Source organism: Phasianus colchicus, chromosome 24, assembly GCF_987193195.1.
Source record: "Phasianus colchicus chromosome 24, bPhaCol1.hap1.1, whole genome shotgun sequence".
Taxonomy (NCBI): Eukaryota; Metazoa; Chordata; class Aves; order Galliformes; family Phasianidae; genus Phasianus; species Phasianus colchicus.
This window is the reverse complement of record NC_143459.1, coordinates 5150713-5168053: the sequence shown is the minus strand read 5'-3', so window position 1 is coordinate 5168053 and position 17341 is coordinate 5150713. Positions and strand designations below refer to the sequence as shown.

The following is a 17341-nucleotide window of genomic DNA, read 5'->3' as shown; positions in this document are numbered from 1 at the left end:
CGCGCAGCGGGCGCCTTCCCGCCCTCCCCGTGGCGGCGCTCTCCCGGTCAGGGCGGAGCGAGGCGCCCGGTGCGCGGAGCTGCGTGAGGTCCTTCGGGTGCCCTCAGCCGCTGGGCGAGTGTGGGAGCCCCGGTGCTGGGCCTGCGGAGGTCGCAGCCACACCGTAACCCGAACCCGCGCGGTGTGGGATCCGGCTCACAGATAGGTATGACGGGTCTGTACGTTGTAAAACATCAAATGATTCGTGTTTGTTTATTTATTTTTGTTTCGTTGATGTCAAACAACAGTCAGGTGCCGCCTGTCCTGAGGGGGAAGGAAAAAAAAAAACAACAAAGAACAACTTGAGAGGCGTTTGGGATCTGTGGGAAATACAGATCTCTGCGGTGGTTCCCGTATCCACAGCGCACCTTTAGAACGGAGGGAGTGAGAAAAGCGAACGCGACCTGCGGCGGGGCTGCGGGGCGGCGCGGCGCCTCTGCTCCCTCACGGCTGCCGCCGAACAGAGCCGGCCGTTGGGTCCCGTCCCCTGATCGTGAACGGAGACGGCGTTGTGAGGAGGGAATTAAGAAAATAAAAAAAGGCGGGGGGTTACGGTTAGGGTTATGGTTGGGGTTGGGGGGAAGCGGAGCCGCGTTGTGAGGCGGCGCCGTGAGGGGGGCGGGGCGGGGCGGGGCGGGGCGGGGCCGCGCGCTCACCTGTCGAGGGCCGCGCCGGCGCCCAAGGAGTTGCGTAGCGACGTGCGCGCCCCCGCCGGCAGGGGGCGTTGCGCGTGCGCGAGCCGGCGGCGCCGGGCAGCGTGGAGGGGGCGCTTCTTCCTCCTTCTCCTCCTCCTCCTCCTCCTCCTCCTGCTGGGCCGGCGGCGGGGGGCGCGCACGGCGGGAGGCGGCGCGTGCTGGCGGCGGCGGCGGGGGCGCGCTCGGGCTCGGCGGCGCAGCGGGGGGATCGTTTGCGCCGCCGCTCGGGGAAGCGGAGCTCCGGCAGCGCGCCCCGCCGCAACCCCCCCCCGGCCGCCGCCGCCTCCTCCCCGCGCCCCGCCGCTCCCCTCGCCGCCGCCGCCGCTCCCCCGGTTTCCGCGTCGGGTCCCCACCCCGGAGCCAATATTCCCGAGATCAAGCGTTACGCGGCGGCGGCGGCGGCGGCGGGGCCCGGGGCGGCCGGCGGGGCCGGGGGAGACCGCAGCGAGGCCGCCGCCGCCGCCGCCATGGAGGCGCTGGGACCCGGTGAGAGACGCGGGCGGGGCGGGGGTTGGACGAGGCCCGGCGGGGCCGTGCGGGCGCGGGGAGGAGGAGGAGGAGGGCGAGGAGGAAGCGGAGGCCGCGGGCCCGGCACGGTGCCGCTCGGACGGTGGCTGCGCCGGCGCGGCCGGGCCCGGGAGCCGCTGCAGGCCGCTGGGCCGCGGGGAGCGCCGGGAACGGAAAGGATCGGGCCGCCGAGTCCGGGGGAAGTTGGCGGGGCTGAGCTGTCAGTGGGGCGCGCGGCTGTGAGGCCGAACGTGGGGATGGGCGGCTGCGAGGCTGAGGCGGGGCGTGCCGGGTGTTGTGTCGGGCTGCAGCCTTTGGCTGAACGCTGGTGTTGTTTTGCGGGGGGTGTTTTCCCGCTTGTGTTTCTGTACCGAAGTGCGACTTATCGCGGTGGAGTTATTGGGGTAATTGTTAATTTGGTTGAAATACGAAATGTTTATTGACACCGAGGGAACTGGGCTTGGAGCTGAGAAGGCTCCGGGGAGCCCTCATTGTGGCCTTCCAGCACTTGGAGGGAGCGTATAAACAGGAGGGGGAACGGCTGTTTGTGAGGGTGGATGGTGATAGGACAGGGGGAATGGTCTTAAACTGAGACAGGGGAGGTTTAGGTTGGATATGAGGAGGAAGTTTTTCAGCCAGAGGGTGGTGAGGCACTGGAACAGGTTGCCCAAGGAGGCTGTGGATGCCCCATCCCTGCAGGCATTCAAGGCCAGGCTGGATGTGGCTCTGGGCAGCCTGGGCTGCTGGTTGCACATAACAGGGGGTTGGAACTGGATGAGCATTGTGCTCCTCTTCAACCCAGGCCATTCTGTGATTCTATGATAATTTTAAGGGTTAGGAGGTACCTCCAGAGACCATCAAGTCCAACCCCCTGCAAAGCAGAGCCCTGCAGCTCTGAACTCTGCTAAGATAGCAGAGGTTTCTGACAGTCTGCTCTGCAGCTGCACCATGCAGTGAGTCCACACCGGCTGCCTGCACTGCAGGATCCTCTTCTGGCTCAGTAGAATACTTCCTGTCTGAAGTAACATCTTGAGGTTTCAGTGCCTGTGAATGTCACGCAGTGGAAGAAATGAAGGGAAACAGTACATACAAACCTCATCAGGCTGGTGGGGCAGAAATCCCAATAAAATCAGGGTGGTCTGCAAGGAGGCTTTTAGCTTATTCTCCAGAATCCTTTGAGAAGTAGAGAGGAGAAGGTTGCACTTCCTTTTGTCAGTGCTGACCTCCTGACAGCCATGCCTGCCCACAAACCTTGTCAATACAAGGCAGGAAAATGGGTAAATATAGTTGTCATTTAATCTCTTGTGGGAGGTCAGTGCTTGCACTTACTTCAGGCTAATTAGCGCAGGATTAGTGGATCATCTCTCTTGTATCCAAATAAGCACTGCAAACTTTGATTGCCCTTGATGATTCATACTTGTCGAGATTGCTGTAGCTTTTTGAGATACTAACTGTACCCTACGAGCAGTTTAACTGTGCTTCTGGCCTGCTGGCAATTACTCATGTGGGTGCAAAGCTAGCAAGTGTGGGATGCCTGCACCCCAAACAGCCACGGTGCTGCAGCAGCTTTGGCACTGATGTGTCAGGTGGGCTCCTGAATGCTCTGAGCATCCTGCTTATAGGCATTCTGAGGTTGGTGTCCTCAGATGGTATTTCAGTGTGGTGGCCATCAGTTGGCTTATAAACCCAAGTGCAGAAGGCTCCTTTCATTTGGGCTTAGCGTTAGTTTAGGATTGTGTTAAGCTTATTGTTGCACACTGAGGTGTACCCAAATATGAGCTTCATCCTCCTCTGGCTTATCTGCTTCTCTTCTCTTCTGATATAAGCTGTGAGCTCTTGATTTAAATGTATACTGACAGGTTGACACTTATGATACTGAACTCGCCCTTAGTTTTATTGTTACTTTATTGCTGCTCTTTTCCTCTCTGCTTTGCTGCTCAAGATCAGAGGGAAGAAACACTGATCACACTGCGTGCTGGCAGATACAGACAAAAGCCATGAAAAGATATCAACTCTGTTTGCTTTATATGCAGTGTAGGCTGTGATAGATTGAACAACAACAGAAAGTGTTTAATCTTGTTAATATGGTATCTCAGATCTCAACACTTTGAGGAATTTAACTAAAGACTTACCCAGTGACCAGCTTGCAGGGAGTGCCTTTTTAAAGCCTCTCCTGATTTCTTCCTTTGAACTCCTTCTGCAGCCGTTACCTCTGCCCAAATAAATTACCTTCTCCACACTGTTAGGAGTCTATACCTGTCTGTATGCCTGCTCCATTACTCTTCAGAAGAAAGCCTAAACCATACCTCATTCCTTTCATTGTGTTAGAACTTGAAATTGGGTGGAATTCTGCTTCAGGGGAAAAGTATTTCATTGTTAATAGAAGCGATGTGTTCATGATGTAAGGGAAACAACCCAAGTGTTTTTTAGCCTGGATCCAATATGGAGATATGTCTTAAGGTTGGATTCGAGTAAAAGATCTATCTTGCTCGTTTCTAGATTACAGCAACTTTCAAGTAGAAATTAGGAATGTATTTCATCTGAAGTTTAAGCCCATAATGAAAAGGTGTGGCTTTTGGCTGGTTCTAGATGTTAATAGCACAGTTATCTTTATATAAGAATAGATAATATATAAATGTTTATGTTCCATCTCAGGACTCTGTCAAGTTCATAAACCACAGTTTTGAATAAATGCCACTAAAATTCAGAGAATGAATTGTGGCATTAACCTGCACACACATGCTTTAGGGAGCACATTTTTCACTTGGAAGTTGAGAGCTGCTGGGAGGCCGTGGACTGCTTGGAATGCTCCATCTGCAGGCATGGGGAGCTCTTTAAGGTTCCTTTCTGCCATGCCAGAAAGACATTCCAGCTAAATACACCTGAAAAGATGCTGCACTGAGTGATAGTTCTCTTCTGTATTTGTTTGACTTTGCAGGGCCCCCAACAAGCCTTTTCCAGCCCCCCCGTCGCCCAGGCCTGGGAACTGTTGGGAAGCCCATCCGCCTCCTGGCCAACCATTTTCAGGTTCAGATCCCTAAGATCGACGTTTATCACTATGATGTGGATATCAAACCAGAAAAACGACCCCGGAGAGTGAACAGGTAGGATCTGTTTAATGGTAATAACACTGTCGTGTCATCTGTTATACAAAGATGTCTGTTAGCAGCTGAGGTGAGGGAGTTCTGCTTGTAGAGTGTTTTAGGTGTTTGTGCGTATCAGTAGAGCCCATCTGAAGATCTGCCCCCAGGGCAGATGCTGTATTTGCTCCTGTATGTGAACAGTTCTTCAGATGGCACTGCCTGTACTGAGTGCATCTCTTCTGACATGGATGAGTTTGGACAGGTGCCTTGCACGTAGACACCTTTATATTGAAACTTCAGTGTCTGAACCTGGAGGTGACTTACTGTTGGTTTCTGCTGATGACCTGTGTGTGTTTTAGTGCACTGTAACTTCTCCGTTAAGAAAACGTTAAGATCCGTTAAGAAAACGTAGAAAAGGAATTTGAAACCACATAATACCATTGCTGGATTTTCCTTTTCTCCAACCTAACTTGCTGAATCCCTCTGCAGGGAGGTGGTGGATACTATGGTGAGACACTTCAAGATGCAGATATTTGGTGACCGCCAGCCTGGATATGATGGGAAGAGGAACATGTACACTGCACACCCGTTACCCATCGGCAGGGACAGAGTGAGTGTTACTGTGAGCAGCTCAAACCTTGTGCAGAAAACTGCTACGGTGTCATTTGAAGTGTTTTTATTGGCAGTGGTTGGTGGTGGTGTTATTATTATAACAGTGCATAGCGGTGTAACGTAATGTTATGGAAGCCTGCTGCAGTCCTTAACAAAAGCTTCTGCTTCACTTTATCTGTAAGGTGGATATGGAGGTGACGCTTCCAGGAGAGGGGAAGGACCAGACTTTCAAAGTGTCCATTCAGTGGGTGTCAGTCGTCAGCCTTCAGTTGCTGTTGGAAGCTCTGGCAGGGCATTTGAATGAAGTTCCTGAAGATTCTGTACAGGCACTTGATGTAATTACACGGCACCTTCCCTCCATGAGGTGGGTACTTCAGGTGTCTGCAGATCCGGTCAGTCTTGTCTCTGTCTTACGTTTCTGTTAGTTACTTGCTGCTATTCTGCTGTTACACCTCTGTACTGCAGAAGGGTTGAGGGAAACTGTTGTGTAATTCAACGCCTGCATTACAAATCTGCACTAGAATAGGGATATTTGATCTGAACTCAAGACTTGTATCTGCTGGTCATGTTTCCAACTGGAATTTGCTATAGGCTTTCCAACTGCTCTGCTCAGGTTTTATATGCTTGCTATGAGTTAGCTCTAAAGTTCTAGAGTGCCACAGAAGTGTGTTTCAAACACAAAACTTTAGGAAAGTCTGTTGGAAAGGAATGCTCAAATTAATAATTTCCTTTTTCAGGTATACTCCTGTGGGTCGCTCCTTTTTTTCCCCCCCTGAAGGCTATTACCACCCTCTGGGTGGTGGCAGGGAGGTCTGGTTTGGTTTCCACCAGTCTGTCAGACCTGCCATGTGGAACATGATGCTCAACATTGATGGTATGTAGGCAGTTGAGTCTCACTAATGTAATGGAGTTCATGCTGCTTCTGAATTAAATATCCTCTTTTTTTTATTGTAGTATCAGCAACTGCTTTCTATCGTGCTCAGCCTATCATTGAGTTCATGTGTGAGGTCTTGGACATTCAGAACATCAATGAACAAACCAAGCCTCTGACAGACTCCCAACGTGTCAAGTTTACCAAAGAAATCAGAGGTAAAGGCTTGTTCTAAAGTCACTGCATCAAAATGCTGTCAATTTGTAACTGCTGTGTTGAAATGAAAATTTACAAGGCACTTGGGAAGTTGACCTTTCCCAAAAGAGATTCCCATGTCTGATTCTATTCAGATGATTTTTATTTTGGGTTTCCAGGTCTAAAAGTAGAGGTTACTCACTGTGGCCAGATGAAGAGAAAATATCGGGTTTGCAATGTTACTCGTCGACCAGCCAGTCATCAGACGTACGTATACCAGCACTTTGTGATGAGTTTTAAGATCTTGGATCGTTTTGATAAGTTATTTATATAAGAAAAGTTGATTCTGAAGGGGAAAGAGCTGTGTGGATTTGAAAGCACGTTCAGCCTTGACAGGACAGAGAAGTAATGTGATTTAGACACCTGCTTTATTTCCACCAGTACAAGAAAATAGGAGAGTTATCAAAGGCTATCATTTTATAAATAGCTCTGATAAATTGAAATATTATCATTAAGGAGAAATCCAGTAGCTAAGGAAAATAATTGTTTTAAGCATTTCTACTCTGGGTTAATTTTCCACTCTTCTTTTCCCCTTTCAAGATTTAAAACAACAACAACAAACTAACCAGAGCAAATATCCTTTGTAGGTTTCCTCTGCAGTTGGAAAATGGGCAGGCTATGGAGTGTACAGTAGCTCAGTATTTTAAGCAGAAGTACAGTCTGCAGCTAAAATATCCTCATCTTCCCTGTCTGCAAGTAGGACAGGAGCAGAAACACACATACTTACCGCTTGAGGTAAGGACCTGACTTTCTTTTGCATTGTGTTGTCCTTTGTTAAACGGTGTCGTGCCACTTTTCACTGTTCCTGTGCAGGTGTGTAACATAGTGGCAGGCCAGAGGTGTATCAAGAAGTTAACAGACAATCAGACATCAACTATGATAAAAGCGACTGCAAGATCTGCGCCGGACCGACAGGAAGAAATCAGCAGACTAGTAAGTGCAACTTTCAGCTAAACAGCCTGCATTTGTGAGCGTGACTTTCAGAAGCACTGGTGCACATGTAATGATAACCAGATGAGCCAAGAATTGCAGAAGATCAAAAAATCTGACTTGTTTAAAGTAAATCCTTTTAAACAGAAAAGCTATTAATTGCAAAGAAGACAGAGCCAGCTGAAACGCTAGGTGTAGTTACACAGATACTTCTCTTGTCACCAGGTGAAAAGTAACAGTATGGTTGGTGGACCTGATCCATATCTGAAGGAGTTTGGTATTGTTGTCCATAATGAAATGACAGAGTTGACAGGCAGAGTTTTGCCAGCGCCAATGCTGCAGTATGGAGGCAGGGTGAGTCTTCCAGGTCTTGTGAAATACCTTGTTCTGAGGGTGCTGAAATTCATTAAAGGTTCCATTGTTATCTTCTCACAAGGATTGCTTTTGTATGAACTCTGGTTGGCTGTAGACAAAACCAGGCAGCATTTTATTTTTAATTTGCCTTTGGTTTTTACCTAGAACAAGACTGTGGCCACACCAAACCAAGGTGTGTGGGACATGAGAGGGAAACAGTTCTATGCTGGCATTGAGATTAAAGTTTGGGCTGTTGCCTGTTTTGCTCCTCAAAAACAATGCAGGGAAGACTTACTAAAGTAAGTATTTTCCTCTTTATTCAGGATACCTATTTCAGGGTTTATTTTCCTCATATTTTTGAAAGATGATATGCAGTATAAGTTAATGATGGATCTAATAGTAGAAAGAGGAAATCATAGTTCTGCAGTGCCTTAAATGTATACTGCTTGGGAGGAGGCTTTAACAAAGTTTGTAACCTAATTGGCTGGCTAGGAGAGCAATAATTCCCTTACCACTGAGGTTACATTTCAGGTTGTAGAGACTGCATTCAGATTTTGTATGATGCTGTTTTTACAAAGAACTGAAGGTGATCTTTTATTCCAAAATCTGAACTATTTATAATTGATAGAATGTGATTAGTAAAATTAACAGGAAAGTGGAACGTGGTGAAAAGACCAGGCTGCATCCATTTGTGTTTTATTTACAGGAGTTTTACAGACCAGCTGCGTAAGATCTCCAAGGACGCAGGGATGCCAATCCAAGGGCAGCCCTGTTTCTGTAAATACGCCCAGGGTGCAGACAGTGTGGAGCCCATGTTTAAACACTTAAAGCTGACTTATGTTGGTCTGCAGCTGATCGTGGTGATTCTACCTGGAAAGACACCCGTGTATGGTATGTAGAAGTTGTGAAGTGGTAAGGAGTTGCATGGCAAGCGGGTGTCTTATCATGTACTTCATTGGGAGGAAGGAGACAAAGCAGGCAATGCCTTTAGTTTTAAAAAGTTTGCTGTTGGGTTTTTTTTTGTCTAATTGTATTTTGGAGATTGGATTATCAATCCTCAGTGGAATAGAATCGTAGCTTAGAGTTGGACTAGATGATCTTCAAAGGTCTCTTCCAACTCCCCTGCAGTGAGCAGCAACAGCTGTTGCTCAGAGCCTGGCCAGCCTGGCCTTGAACGTCTCCAGGGACAGGGCATCCACCACACCTCTGGGCAACATTCTCCAGTGCCTCACCACAGTCAGCATAGAAGAATCTTCCTTGTATCCAACCTAAATCTCCCCTTTTTAAATCTGAAACCGTTTTCCCTTGTCCTATCACCATACTCCCTTTGGGAAGATACAAAGTACTTTTGCATTCCTGAAGAGCAGGCTGAGACTGTCAGCGAGTCCTTAAGGATTTGACCTAGTGTAACATTTGGGGAAAATAAGAGAAAGATGGTGGAACTAATGACTTCATGTAACTGGAACCACCATCCTGTTTTCTGTCGCAGCTGAAGTAAAGCGGGTTGGTGACACTCTTCTTGGCATGGCCACTCAGTGTGTTCAGGTAAAGAATGTGGTGAAAACCTCACCACAAACGCTGTCCAACCTGTGTCTGAAAATAAATGCAAAGCTTGGAGGAATCAACAATGTGCTCGTACCTCATCAAAGGTAAGATGAGATTTAGTGCTTTCCTTGAAGTCTGAATTATCAAACAAAATTATGTCAGTCTGTTTTGCCACCTTTCAAAATAATGAGTATATTAGAAATACCTACAAACTGAAGAGGGCATTTTCGTGCCTTTTCCTACCTTCAGACTGTCTGCCTTTTTCTCTTGCCGTTTCCATGAGCATACTGTATTTCCTTCCACACTGAAAGAGGAGTGAGACAGGTGTGGTAAATGCTTGTGAGTTTGTCTGCCTTTGATACTTTTTTTCTTTTGCTTTCTATTTGTCTGGAATAGATTGAGGCAGACACCTTCATCTTTAAAGACCTGGAATGGTTCTAGTGCCACTGCATAGTTTGGATATGCCTTCCTTGGTTGTCTTTTTCTTCTTCCTCATCCCCCTTCTTTAGATTATTATGAAATAAACCTTAATCATATTAAACAGGCCCTCAGTGTTCCAGCAGCCAGTGATCTTTCTGGGAGCAGATGTCACTCACCCTCCTGCTGGGGATGGAAAGAAGCCTTCCATAGCTGCTGTGGTGGGCAGCATGGATGGCCATCCTAGCCGTTACTGTGCCACAGTGCGAGTGCAGACCTCCCGTCAGGAGACCTCCCAGGAGCTGCTGTACAGCCAGGAGGTGATACAGGACCTGACAAACATGGTGCGAGAACTGCTGATACAGTTCTACAAATCCACACGTTTCAAGCCTACGAGAATCATTTACTACAGAGGAGGAGTATCAGAAGGGCAGATGAAGCAGGTACTGTCTAATGATATCTTGATGCTTGTGAAGGGATTGGCCTTGACAGTGCATATGTGGAATGCAGTTTGCAGTTATGTTTTGTTTTCCTGCGTAGACAGAATGTAAAGTTACCCTGGTTGATTGTGTTCCTCATGAAGTGGCATTTATATTTGGAGAGAATGATACTGTATGTGCTAATAGTTAAATCTTCTATGTCCAGGTAGCTTGGCCAGAACTTATAGCAATCCGAAAGGCCTGTATTAGTTTGGAAGAAGACTACAGACCAGGAATAACCTACATTGTTGTGCAGAAAAGGCATCACACCAGGCTGTTCTGTGCTGACAAAACTGAAAGGGCAAGTAATGTTGGGTACTTCAGTAAGGAGGTGATGGGGGTGGGAATAGGAATGTAGGTGGTTTGGCTAATGGGGGTGGAATCCATCTCACCCACTGGAAGTGAACTAATTTGTACAAACAGAAGCAGTTCTGTGCTGGAACAGCTTTTCTCTAAGACCAAAATAATTAGTTCCTCCTACTTTTTACTGCTCTACATCAGACAGTCAGATGGAGCAGCTTGTTCCCAGCCCCTTCTGGAGTGAGCATAGTCAGTATCTCTGGAGCTGTAACCTCATTTTTGTAGTCCTTAGATTCCCAGCACGTGCTTATTGGTCAGTCAGTTTTCTGTTCTGTTTTAGATGCATCTCTAAGATTTGCCTTTGTCACAAATCCATGAGCCAACTAAGGAACCTTTTTTAGGAAATGTCTTGATCTTATGTTTGCTACAAGAATACGCATCTGTGGGGTGTGATTGCAAACAAGGGTGTGAAGTCTATTTCAGAAAGCCTGCATCTTTTCCATATTCTAAAATATTTACGTGTACTTTATTCCACTCTGCAATTTTAATGGTGCTGGCAAGAATTTCATTTTTCTCTGATCATGCACCAACTGGATTTGGTGAAGTTCCTAACAGTGAACCCGCAGAGAACATTTTCATTCCTCCTATGTAAGTTACCTAAATTTTTTCACATTTTTCAGCTATAAATTCTCAGACAGCTATAAGCAGCACCTACCTGAGGAGGTATTTTTGGATCACTTCTAAAGGAAGAAAAAAAAAAAAAAAACAACCAAAAACAACCATGGGCTAATAATAAACTTTCCACATTAGGTGGGTAAGAGTGGCAACGTACCAGCAGGCACCACTGTGGACAGCACCATCACACATCCTTCTGAATTTGACTTTTACCTCTGTAGCCACGCAGGAATTCAGGTAATGCTTCAGCTCTGTCGTGCTCAGGCTACGGGACTAAATCCTGACTGTTGTCCTGATGAGTAATGTTGCTTTTATTTATAGTTTGGCAGATTTAGGGTTGCATCAGTTCAGTGAGTGCCTGTTTGGCACTTACTCTTAAGCACTTAAGTATTGATAGAAGGTGCAGTGTTCAGATACCTCCTCTGTTTTTGTTGATGCAGTCTGGCTGAACTGTCATCTCTTCTCCGCAGGGAACCAGCCGGCCCTCCCACTATCAGGTCCTGTGGGATGACAACTGTTTCACTGCAGATGAGCTACAGCTGCTGACCTATCAGCTGTGTCACACGTATGTGCGCTGTACACGATCAGTCTCTATTCCAGCACCTGCATACTATGCCAGACTGGTTGCATTTAGGGCTAGATACCATCTTGTGGACAAGGATCATGACAGGTAAGGAGCTGCACCTCGCTGTCTCGGTAGCTGGACGATGAATCTGAATTACAGGCTCAGTTGTTCATGGTTCTCTGTATGTGTCTGCATTTTCACAGTGCTGAAGGCAGCCACGTGTCAGGACAGAGCAATGGCCGTGATCCTCAGGCTCTGGCAAAGGCAGTGCAGATCCACCACGATACTCAGCATACAATGTATTTTGCTTGAGAGCATCTGGAAAGATGAGGCAAAGCCAACAACTCATTCAGTCCTGACATGTTTTCAATGCCTACTGCTATAGCTAGGGCCCGGTTTCTTTCAGACTGCCCACTACCAGCAGCTCTGAACAGTCGCACTGAATCTGTACTTCAAACAATGTCTGATGCACCGACACAATTGAGCCATTCGTTTCGTTCTTTTACGTAATAGAAATCCATAGACTGTCTTTTCTGATGCATTGGACTGAATTTTTACCTCAAAGCGCAAAAGGCCGATCATCCTGACGTTTTTAAAGGACTTGGCACGAAAGGTTTCTATTGAATATTTTGCTAGCTATGGTCATTAGGTTCCCTTCTCATCCCATTAGTTGATGGTGACGACTGATTCTCCGTCCTCACGCTGCTTAGTGACTATGCGTAGTATGGCGAAACTCTCCTCCAGTTCAATGTAATTGTTCTCTTGTGTGGGGCCATAGATTTTTTTAATGGAGATTTTAGACTTCACTACTGTAAATGCCTTTTAACAGACGTAACTTTCACAGGTCTTGCAGTTTTTGTCGGTTTTACTAATGACCTTTTTAACCTGCAGACTCGGGCTGCAAAGCAATTGCACTATTCTGCCAGTTCAGATCGGTGGTTCCTGTTCTGTGAATGTGTAACATACCCAGGTGGTGATGCCTGTCAGTAGGTTTTAATTGTAACGGCTACAAATAATACTGCCATGGTATCATAACAAACACTGAACCATCGTTTTCCCCCCTCTAAAAAAAAAAAAAAAGGATTAAAAAAAAAGAAAAAGAAAAAAAAAATACAAAAAAAAATTAGCTTTTAGATATTTTGCAGACTTTTACAAAAGTGCCCACTTTATGCTGCTGTGTGGTTTGATAAATCGAAGTGATTTTAACACTTTTTTCTCATAAGAGGTTGAACTTTGGCAATAAATATTTGTTTTCTAAGCCCCCCCCTACCGGTGTAATTTTCTAGCTGAGGATTGTGCATGAGTGACCCAACGTTCTCGTGTCGTTTTCTGAGCACACAATTTGGCAGATTCTGAAAACTAATTAGAAAAGACGCACTTCCATGCTTTTTTTAAGAGTTATTTTTAACTGTTTTATATTCACTGTTGGTGTCCTGTCTACAGCTTTTTGTATAGGTTTGGAACTGGGTGTTACGTGTAGGAAAGGCTTGCCAACCTGTACAGTGTGATGTGTTGTGTGACAGGCAACCTAAGGACTTGTACCAGCATTTTAAACTTCTTCCCCTGGGAATCTAGGTTGCACACACAACTGCATTCAGCAGCACGATTAATCAATGTAAGTCTAATTATACCGATTCTGTCCCAGCCTATAGAAATTAGGGTTTTAAAATCTGCTTGGCTTTTCTCAGCTGCAGTGTGTAATAAAGAAGAGGGGCTTGGTTTTCCCTTTGGAATCCATAAAGGTAGAGCGTGAAGAGTAGATTCCTCTTCAGTGTTAGCGTTAATTAGCACAGATTAAAAGTGTGTTCCTATCCCGAGTAGAGCTGACACCACTACTTGGAACACGTTTGAGAAGCCCAACAATTGCACTGTGGTCTCTGATGCTTGTGTGGGGTTTGCTGCTAAGTTGTCTGCTGTTCCAAAGCTGAGGAACCAGCCCCCTCAAATCAGCAATAGGAAATGCTGTTTCCTTCGGTCTTTAAGCTTGTAAATAAATGGAAGTTTACATTTCTAAATGCTGGTTGTTCTTCAGTTGTACCAGAGTACACTGAACGTAGTCTTCAAACAGTTTTATAACCTTCTTTCAAATAGGATGTCTCATTAAATTAAGTTTAAATTTTTTTTTTTTCTGTTCAGATGGGACTGAAGCAAACTCTGCTCCTGGCACGTGTAGTCTATGAGTTTAGGTTGGAAAAAGATGCATTTTTTTTTTGTTGTTTTTACTTTTATTTTTAAAGAATACCTCACTTGTGTAATAAAATCAGGACATGTGGGTGGGAGACTGACCGCTGCTTCAGCTAGATGGCTGCTTTCTCAGTACTCGTTCAGGGAGAATACCAAAAAAAAACAAACAAACAAAACCTTTTTTGGAATGAACTCTGACTGACCCAACACACATGGAGAACTTTGGCACCTTGAAAAGAAGCTGAGCACCCTTTTTGAGTTCTAGGATCAAAGATGGCCGTTTGAGTTTGTGCACTAGGCAGGAATGGGGCTGGTTTCATCGAGGGTGCATAAAATGTATTGAGTTGTATCACCAGGTACTTTGTTGTCCAGTGCCAAGCACTCCTAGTTCAGATTGAGTGAAGTGAGAGCCTCTCTTCTGTTTGCCTGTGACTGGACTGAGTGTTTGAGCTCAGACAATGCAGGTTGTTGTGGATTCCCATCTCTGGAGGTGCCCAAGGCCATGGATGGGGCTCTGGGCAGCCTGAGCTGGGGGCAGCCAGCCCCTGGCAGGGGTAGGGGCTGGGGGGGCCTGAAGGTCCCATCCAACCCAACTGTTCTGTGATGCTGTGTTAGATCTCAGCTGGCCTTGGGAAGCACAGCGAGAACCCGAACTCAATCTGGTGTTAAAACACCACTGCAAAAAAAATAAAAAGTAAATAAAAGAGAAAAAGAAAATAGGATTCTGCTAAGGGTGCAGTGCTGTCACTTGGAGCAGGGAACGTTTAAGTTGAGGACTGCTGCTTGGTGATAACTGTAAGATCAAAGCTTTGGCAATACTGTCCTGTGCAGGTCTGAAAGCTGAGTCTGGAGGTTGGGCTTGATGATCTGAATTGTGATGCATGTGTCAATCAATGGGAAGATGTGCATTCTGTAGATGTAGTTCTTAAGGTGTTTTTGTTTTGTTTTTGTTCTTTTTATAAATAAAGCCTGTTGGCCACTGTTTAGCTATGTGGTGTGGAGGATTTTAAATGTAGCAAAGTTTAATGAGTTGGGGAAGGGGATGGTTGATATTTAATACGAAAAAAAAAACAAACAAAAAGGGGGTGGGGGGGCAGAAATCCCATTTTCAAACCAGTTCTGCTTGCTTTGTGAACAGCTGAATTCTGAACAAGCTCTGGCAATCACTTGTTAGCCTGTCTCCAACATTCAAACAGCCTGGCTTCTTTCTTGTTGTTGTAAGCACCACAGCTGAGTGTAGTGCTTGTAGCTGCATCCAAAGGGCATTCAGAGGTGCTGACATCCAGGCACGTTGCTTCCTGCAGTACTTCTCTTGTTCCAAACGCAGTGTCAGAGTTATTTAACCTATATCAACAGCTTTGCTCTTCACGTGGGTGAAGGCACACTTGTTCAGATGGTGTTCAACAGAACCTACCCCCCAAACTACCTTTGTGGATGTGCTGTAGGATTTTTCTTGCTCAGTAGCAAGGGAGTAGCTCTGCTTTCATTTTAAGAAGGCAGGCTGTGGAGGGCATTGTATCAATACTGTTTCAACTGCAAGGTTTTTTCCTTGTGCATTTGAGGAAAGATCTTGTAATATCACTTACAGGTTTTCTTATACCTTGCTATTGGCGTTTTCATATTTCTATGTCTAGAGGCTGAAACTTCAATGTAAAATGTTTGCATTTGTTCCTTTTGACCTACGATGTAATTTTCGTTTCTATATTGTTAGACTTGTAATGTTCAAAATGGTATTTTATTAACTTTGGGCTGGGTGTTTGTCTATAGCAATACGAGGTACTCCTTTGAAGCTGTTCTGGGTGGGATAGCGGCCCCATGTTGCGATGAGATGCTGGTTGTGTACAATTTGCAATGTATTATTATTATTATTATTTTTTTTTAGCCTGCAGGGATATTTTGTGTTCATGTGTCCCATAATAAAATAAAAAATAAAAGAAATGGGCATTCCTGTGCCAAGTGTTGTTTTCCCTTTACGTTTAATGACTGCAGTGTACAGTGAGCAACCCATAGTGGTGCCTGTAAACAAATGTCTGACATCATTTAGCTTGGGATTCCAACTTGTATGCTTACATACTTATTTGTGATGTGCTGGGATGTAGCAAGCAGCCATGGAATAACACCTTTAGCAGCACGAAAGGAGGATCTGTATTATGTTTCCTGAGGCTGTGCTGACCAGAGAGGGAGATGTTCAGAGCGGATGAACTTTTGAGTGGTTGCAGAAATGCTGTAATGTTTTTTGGAGAAAATGCAGTGTCAATAGAGTCCATCTACCCGGAGAAATTACGCCACATACAGAGTCACAAGCGAAGAAGCAAACAGCTCTTTCCTTTATTCATCTTTTCTATTTCAGGTGAGGGTTTGTTGTTTCTTCAGAAAACTCAAAACGTTACAGTGAGGACAAAGAAAGCCTTTGGCTGAGGATGAAATGACAGCTATAAATGAAGCGGGGCCACGTCAGTGCTTAAAATAACCTTCATCTGCAGCAAATCTGTACTTCCCCCTCAATTTATTTCCTTTTCTCGCAGCAGGGTTGAATTTCAGCACTGAGATTGTTCACCTTCAGGCAGACCCAAGCAGTTCAGAAATACAGGACAGTTTCATCCCTACTACCTTTCCAAGATGAGTCGTAGGTTAAGAGCAGGTCTGCAGCTACAGGATGCCTTTAAGGAACATATGGTTTAGCTTGGAAGGAAATGGAAATGTCCAACAACAGCTGAGAGAGTGAAAAAGCTGAGGAGGCACTGGGCTGTAGTCTGTGGTAAGTGAAGATGTGGGGCTCAGATGGGCAGAGACCTCCTTTCACTTTATCACATTCTCCTTCACAGGACCACAGAATGGCCTGGGTTGAAAAGGACTTTAAAGATGATCTCATTTCAACCCCCTGCTATGTGCAGGGTGACCAACCACCCCAGCAGGCTGCCCAGAGCCACAGCCAGCCTGGCCTTGTCAGCTGCCCCTGCTGCTCAGCGAGGTGCTGCAGCCCCTGGTTTGATTATGCCACATGTTGGTGACAAACTGGGTGTGAAGCAGTGTGCAAATCCCACCTCGTGTTCCCAGCACCGGGTTTGTGAGCTCAGAGTCTGACAGCTGCAGCAGGAACAGCTTTGCTTTATTTTCACTGTGCTCTGCATGGTGCTGGCGGTGCAGGTGAGGCAGAGTCTGCGCCTCCACCGCGTGTGCAGAACTGCCTGAGTGCTGCAGGTGAGCAGTGCCTGCTGGGTGCTGGCACTGCTGCGGGATCCAGGCTTGGGCCCAGCAGGTGGGCGGTCTGCAGCATGGCCATACTGCACTGCATTGCACTACACTGCATTGCACTGCATTGCATAGCACGGCACCACATTGCACTGCACAGTACTGCACTGCATTATGTTGTGCAGCACTGCATCGCACAGTACCACATTGCACTGCATTGCACAGCATTGCATTGCACAGCACATTGCACAGCACTGCACAGCACTGCACAGCACTGCAGTGCATAGCACTGCACAGCACTGCATTGCACAGTACTGCACTGCATTATGTTGTGCAGCACTGCATCGCACAGTATTGCATTGCACAGCACATTGCACAGCACTGCATTGCACAGCACTGCATGGCATTTCACTGCACTGCACATTGCATTGCACAGCACTGCACAGCACTGCACGGCATTTCACTGCACAGCACATTGCATTGCACTGCATTGCATTTCATTGCACAGCACTGCACATAGCACTGCACAGCACTGCACTGCACAGTACTGCACAGCATTTCACTGCACACTGCACTGCACAGCACTGCACTGCATTGCACAGCACCGCACAGCCCCGCACCGCACTCCGTCCCGCGCC

General features: G+C 46.5%; 1 protein-coding gene across 2 annotated transcripts; it reads left to right on the top strand.

The window, feature by feature from the left end:
• The first annotated feature begins 67 nt into the window (after positions 1-67).
• Positions 68-15470, top strand: AGO4 (argonaute RISC component 4). Of its 2 annotated transcripts, none has more exons than XM_031594854.2 (18): positions 68-205; positions 4180-4345; positions 4814-4934; positions 5119-5300; positions 5674-5810; positions 5891-6025; positions 6182-6269; positions 6650-6797; positions 6876-6995; positions 7218-7346; positions 7512-7645; positions 8053-8237; positions 8836-8995; positions 9436-9751; positions 9954-10088; positions 10898-10999; positions 11233-11432; positions 11531-15469. In XM_031594854.2, the coding sequence occupies exons 3-18, from the start codon at positions 4830-4832 to the stop codon at positions 11637-11639; spliced, it is 2385 nt and encodes a 794-aa protein (XP_031450714.1). In that variant the 5' UTR covers positions 68-205; positions 4180-4345; positions 4814-4829; the 3' UTR covers positions 11640-15469. The 2 variants fall into 2 exon arrangements, with proteins under 2 accessions (XP_031450714.1, XP_031450713.2); XM_031594853.2 differs by lacking the exon at positions 68-205 and adding an exon at positions 1111-1220 and having other exon boundaries at positions 11531-15470.
• The last annotated feature ends 1871 nt before the right edge of the window (positions 15471-17341 follow it).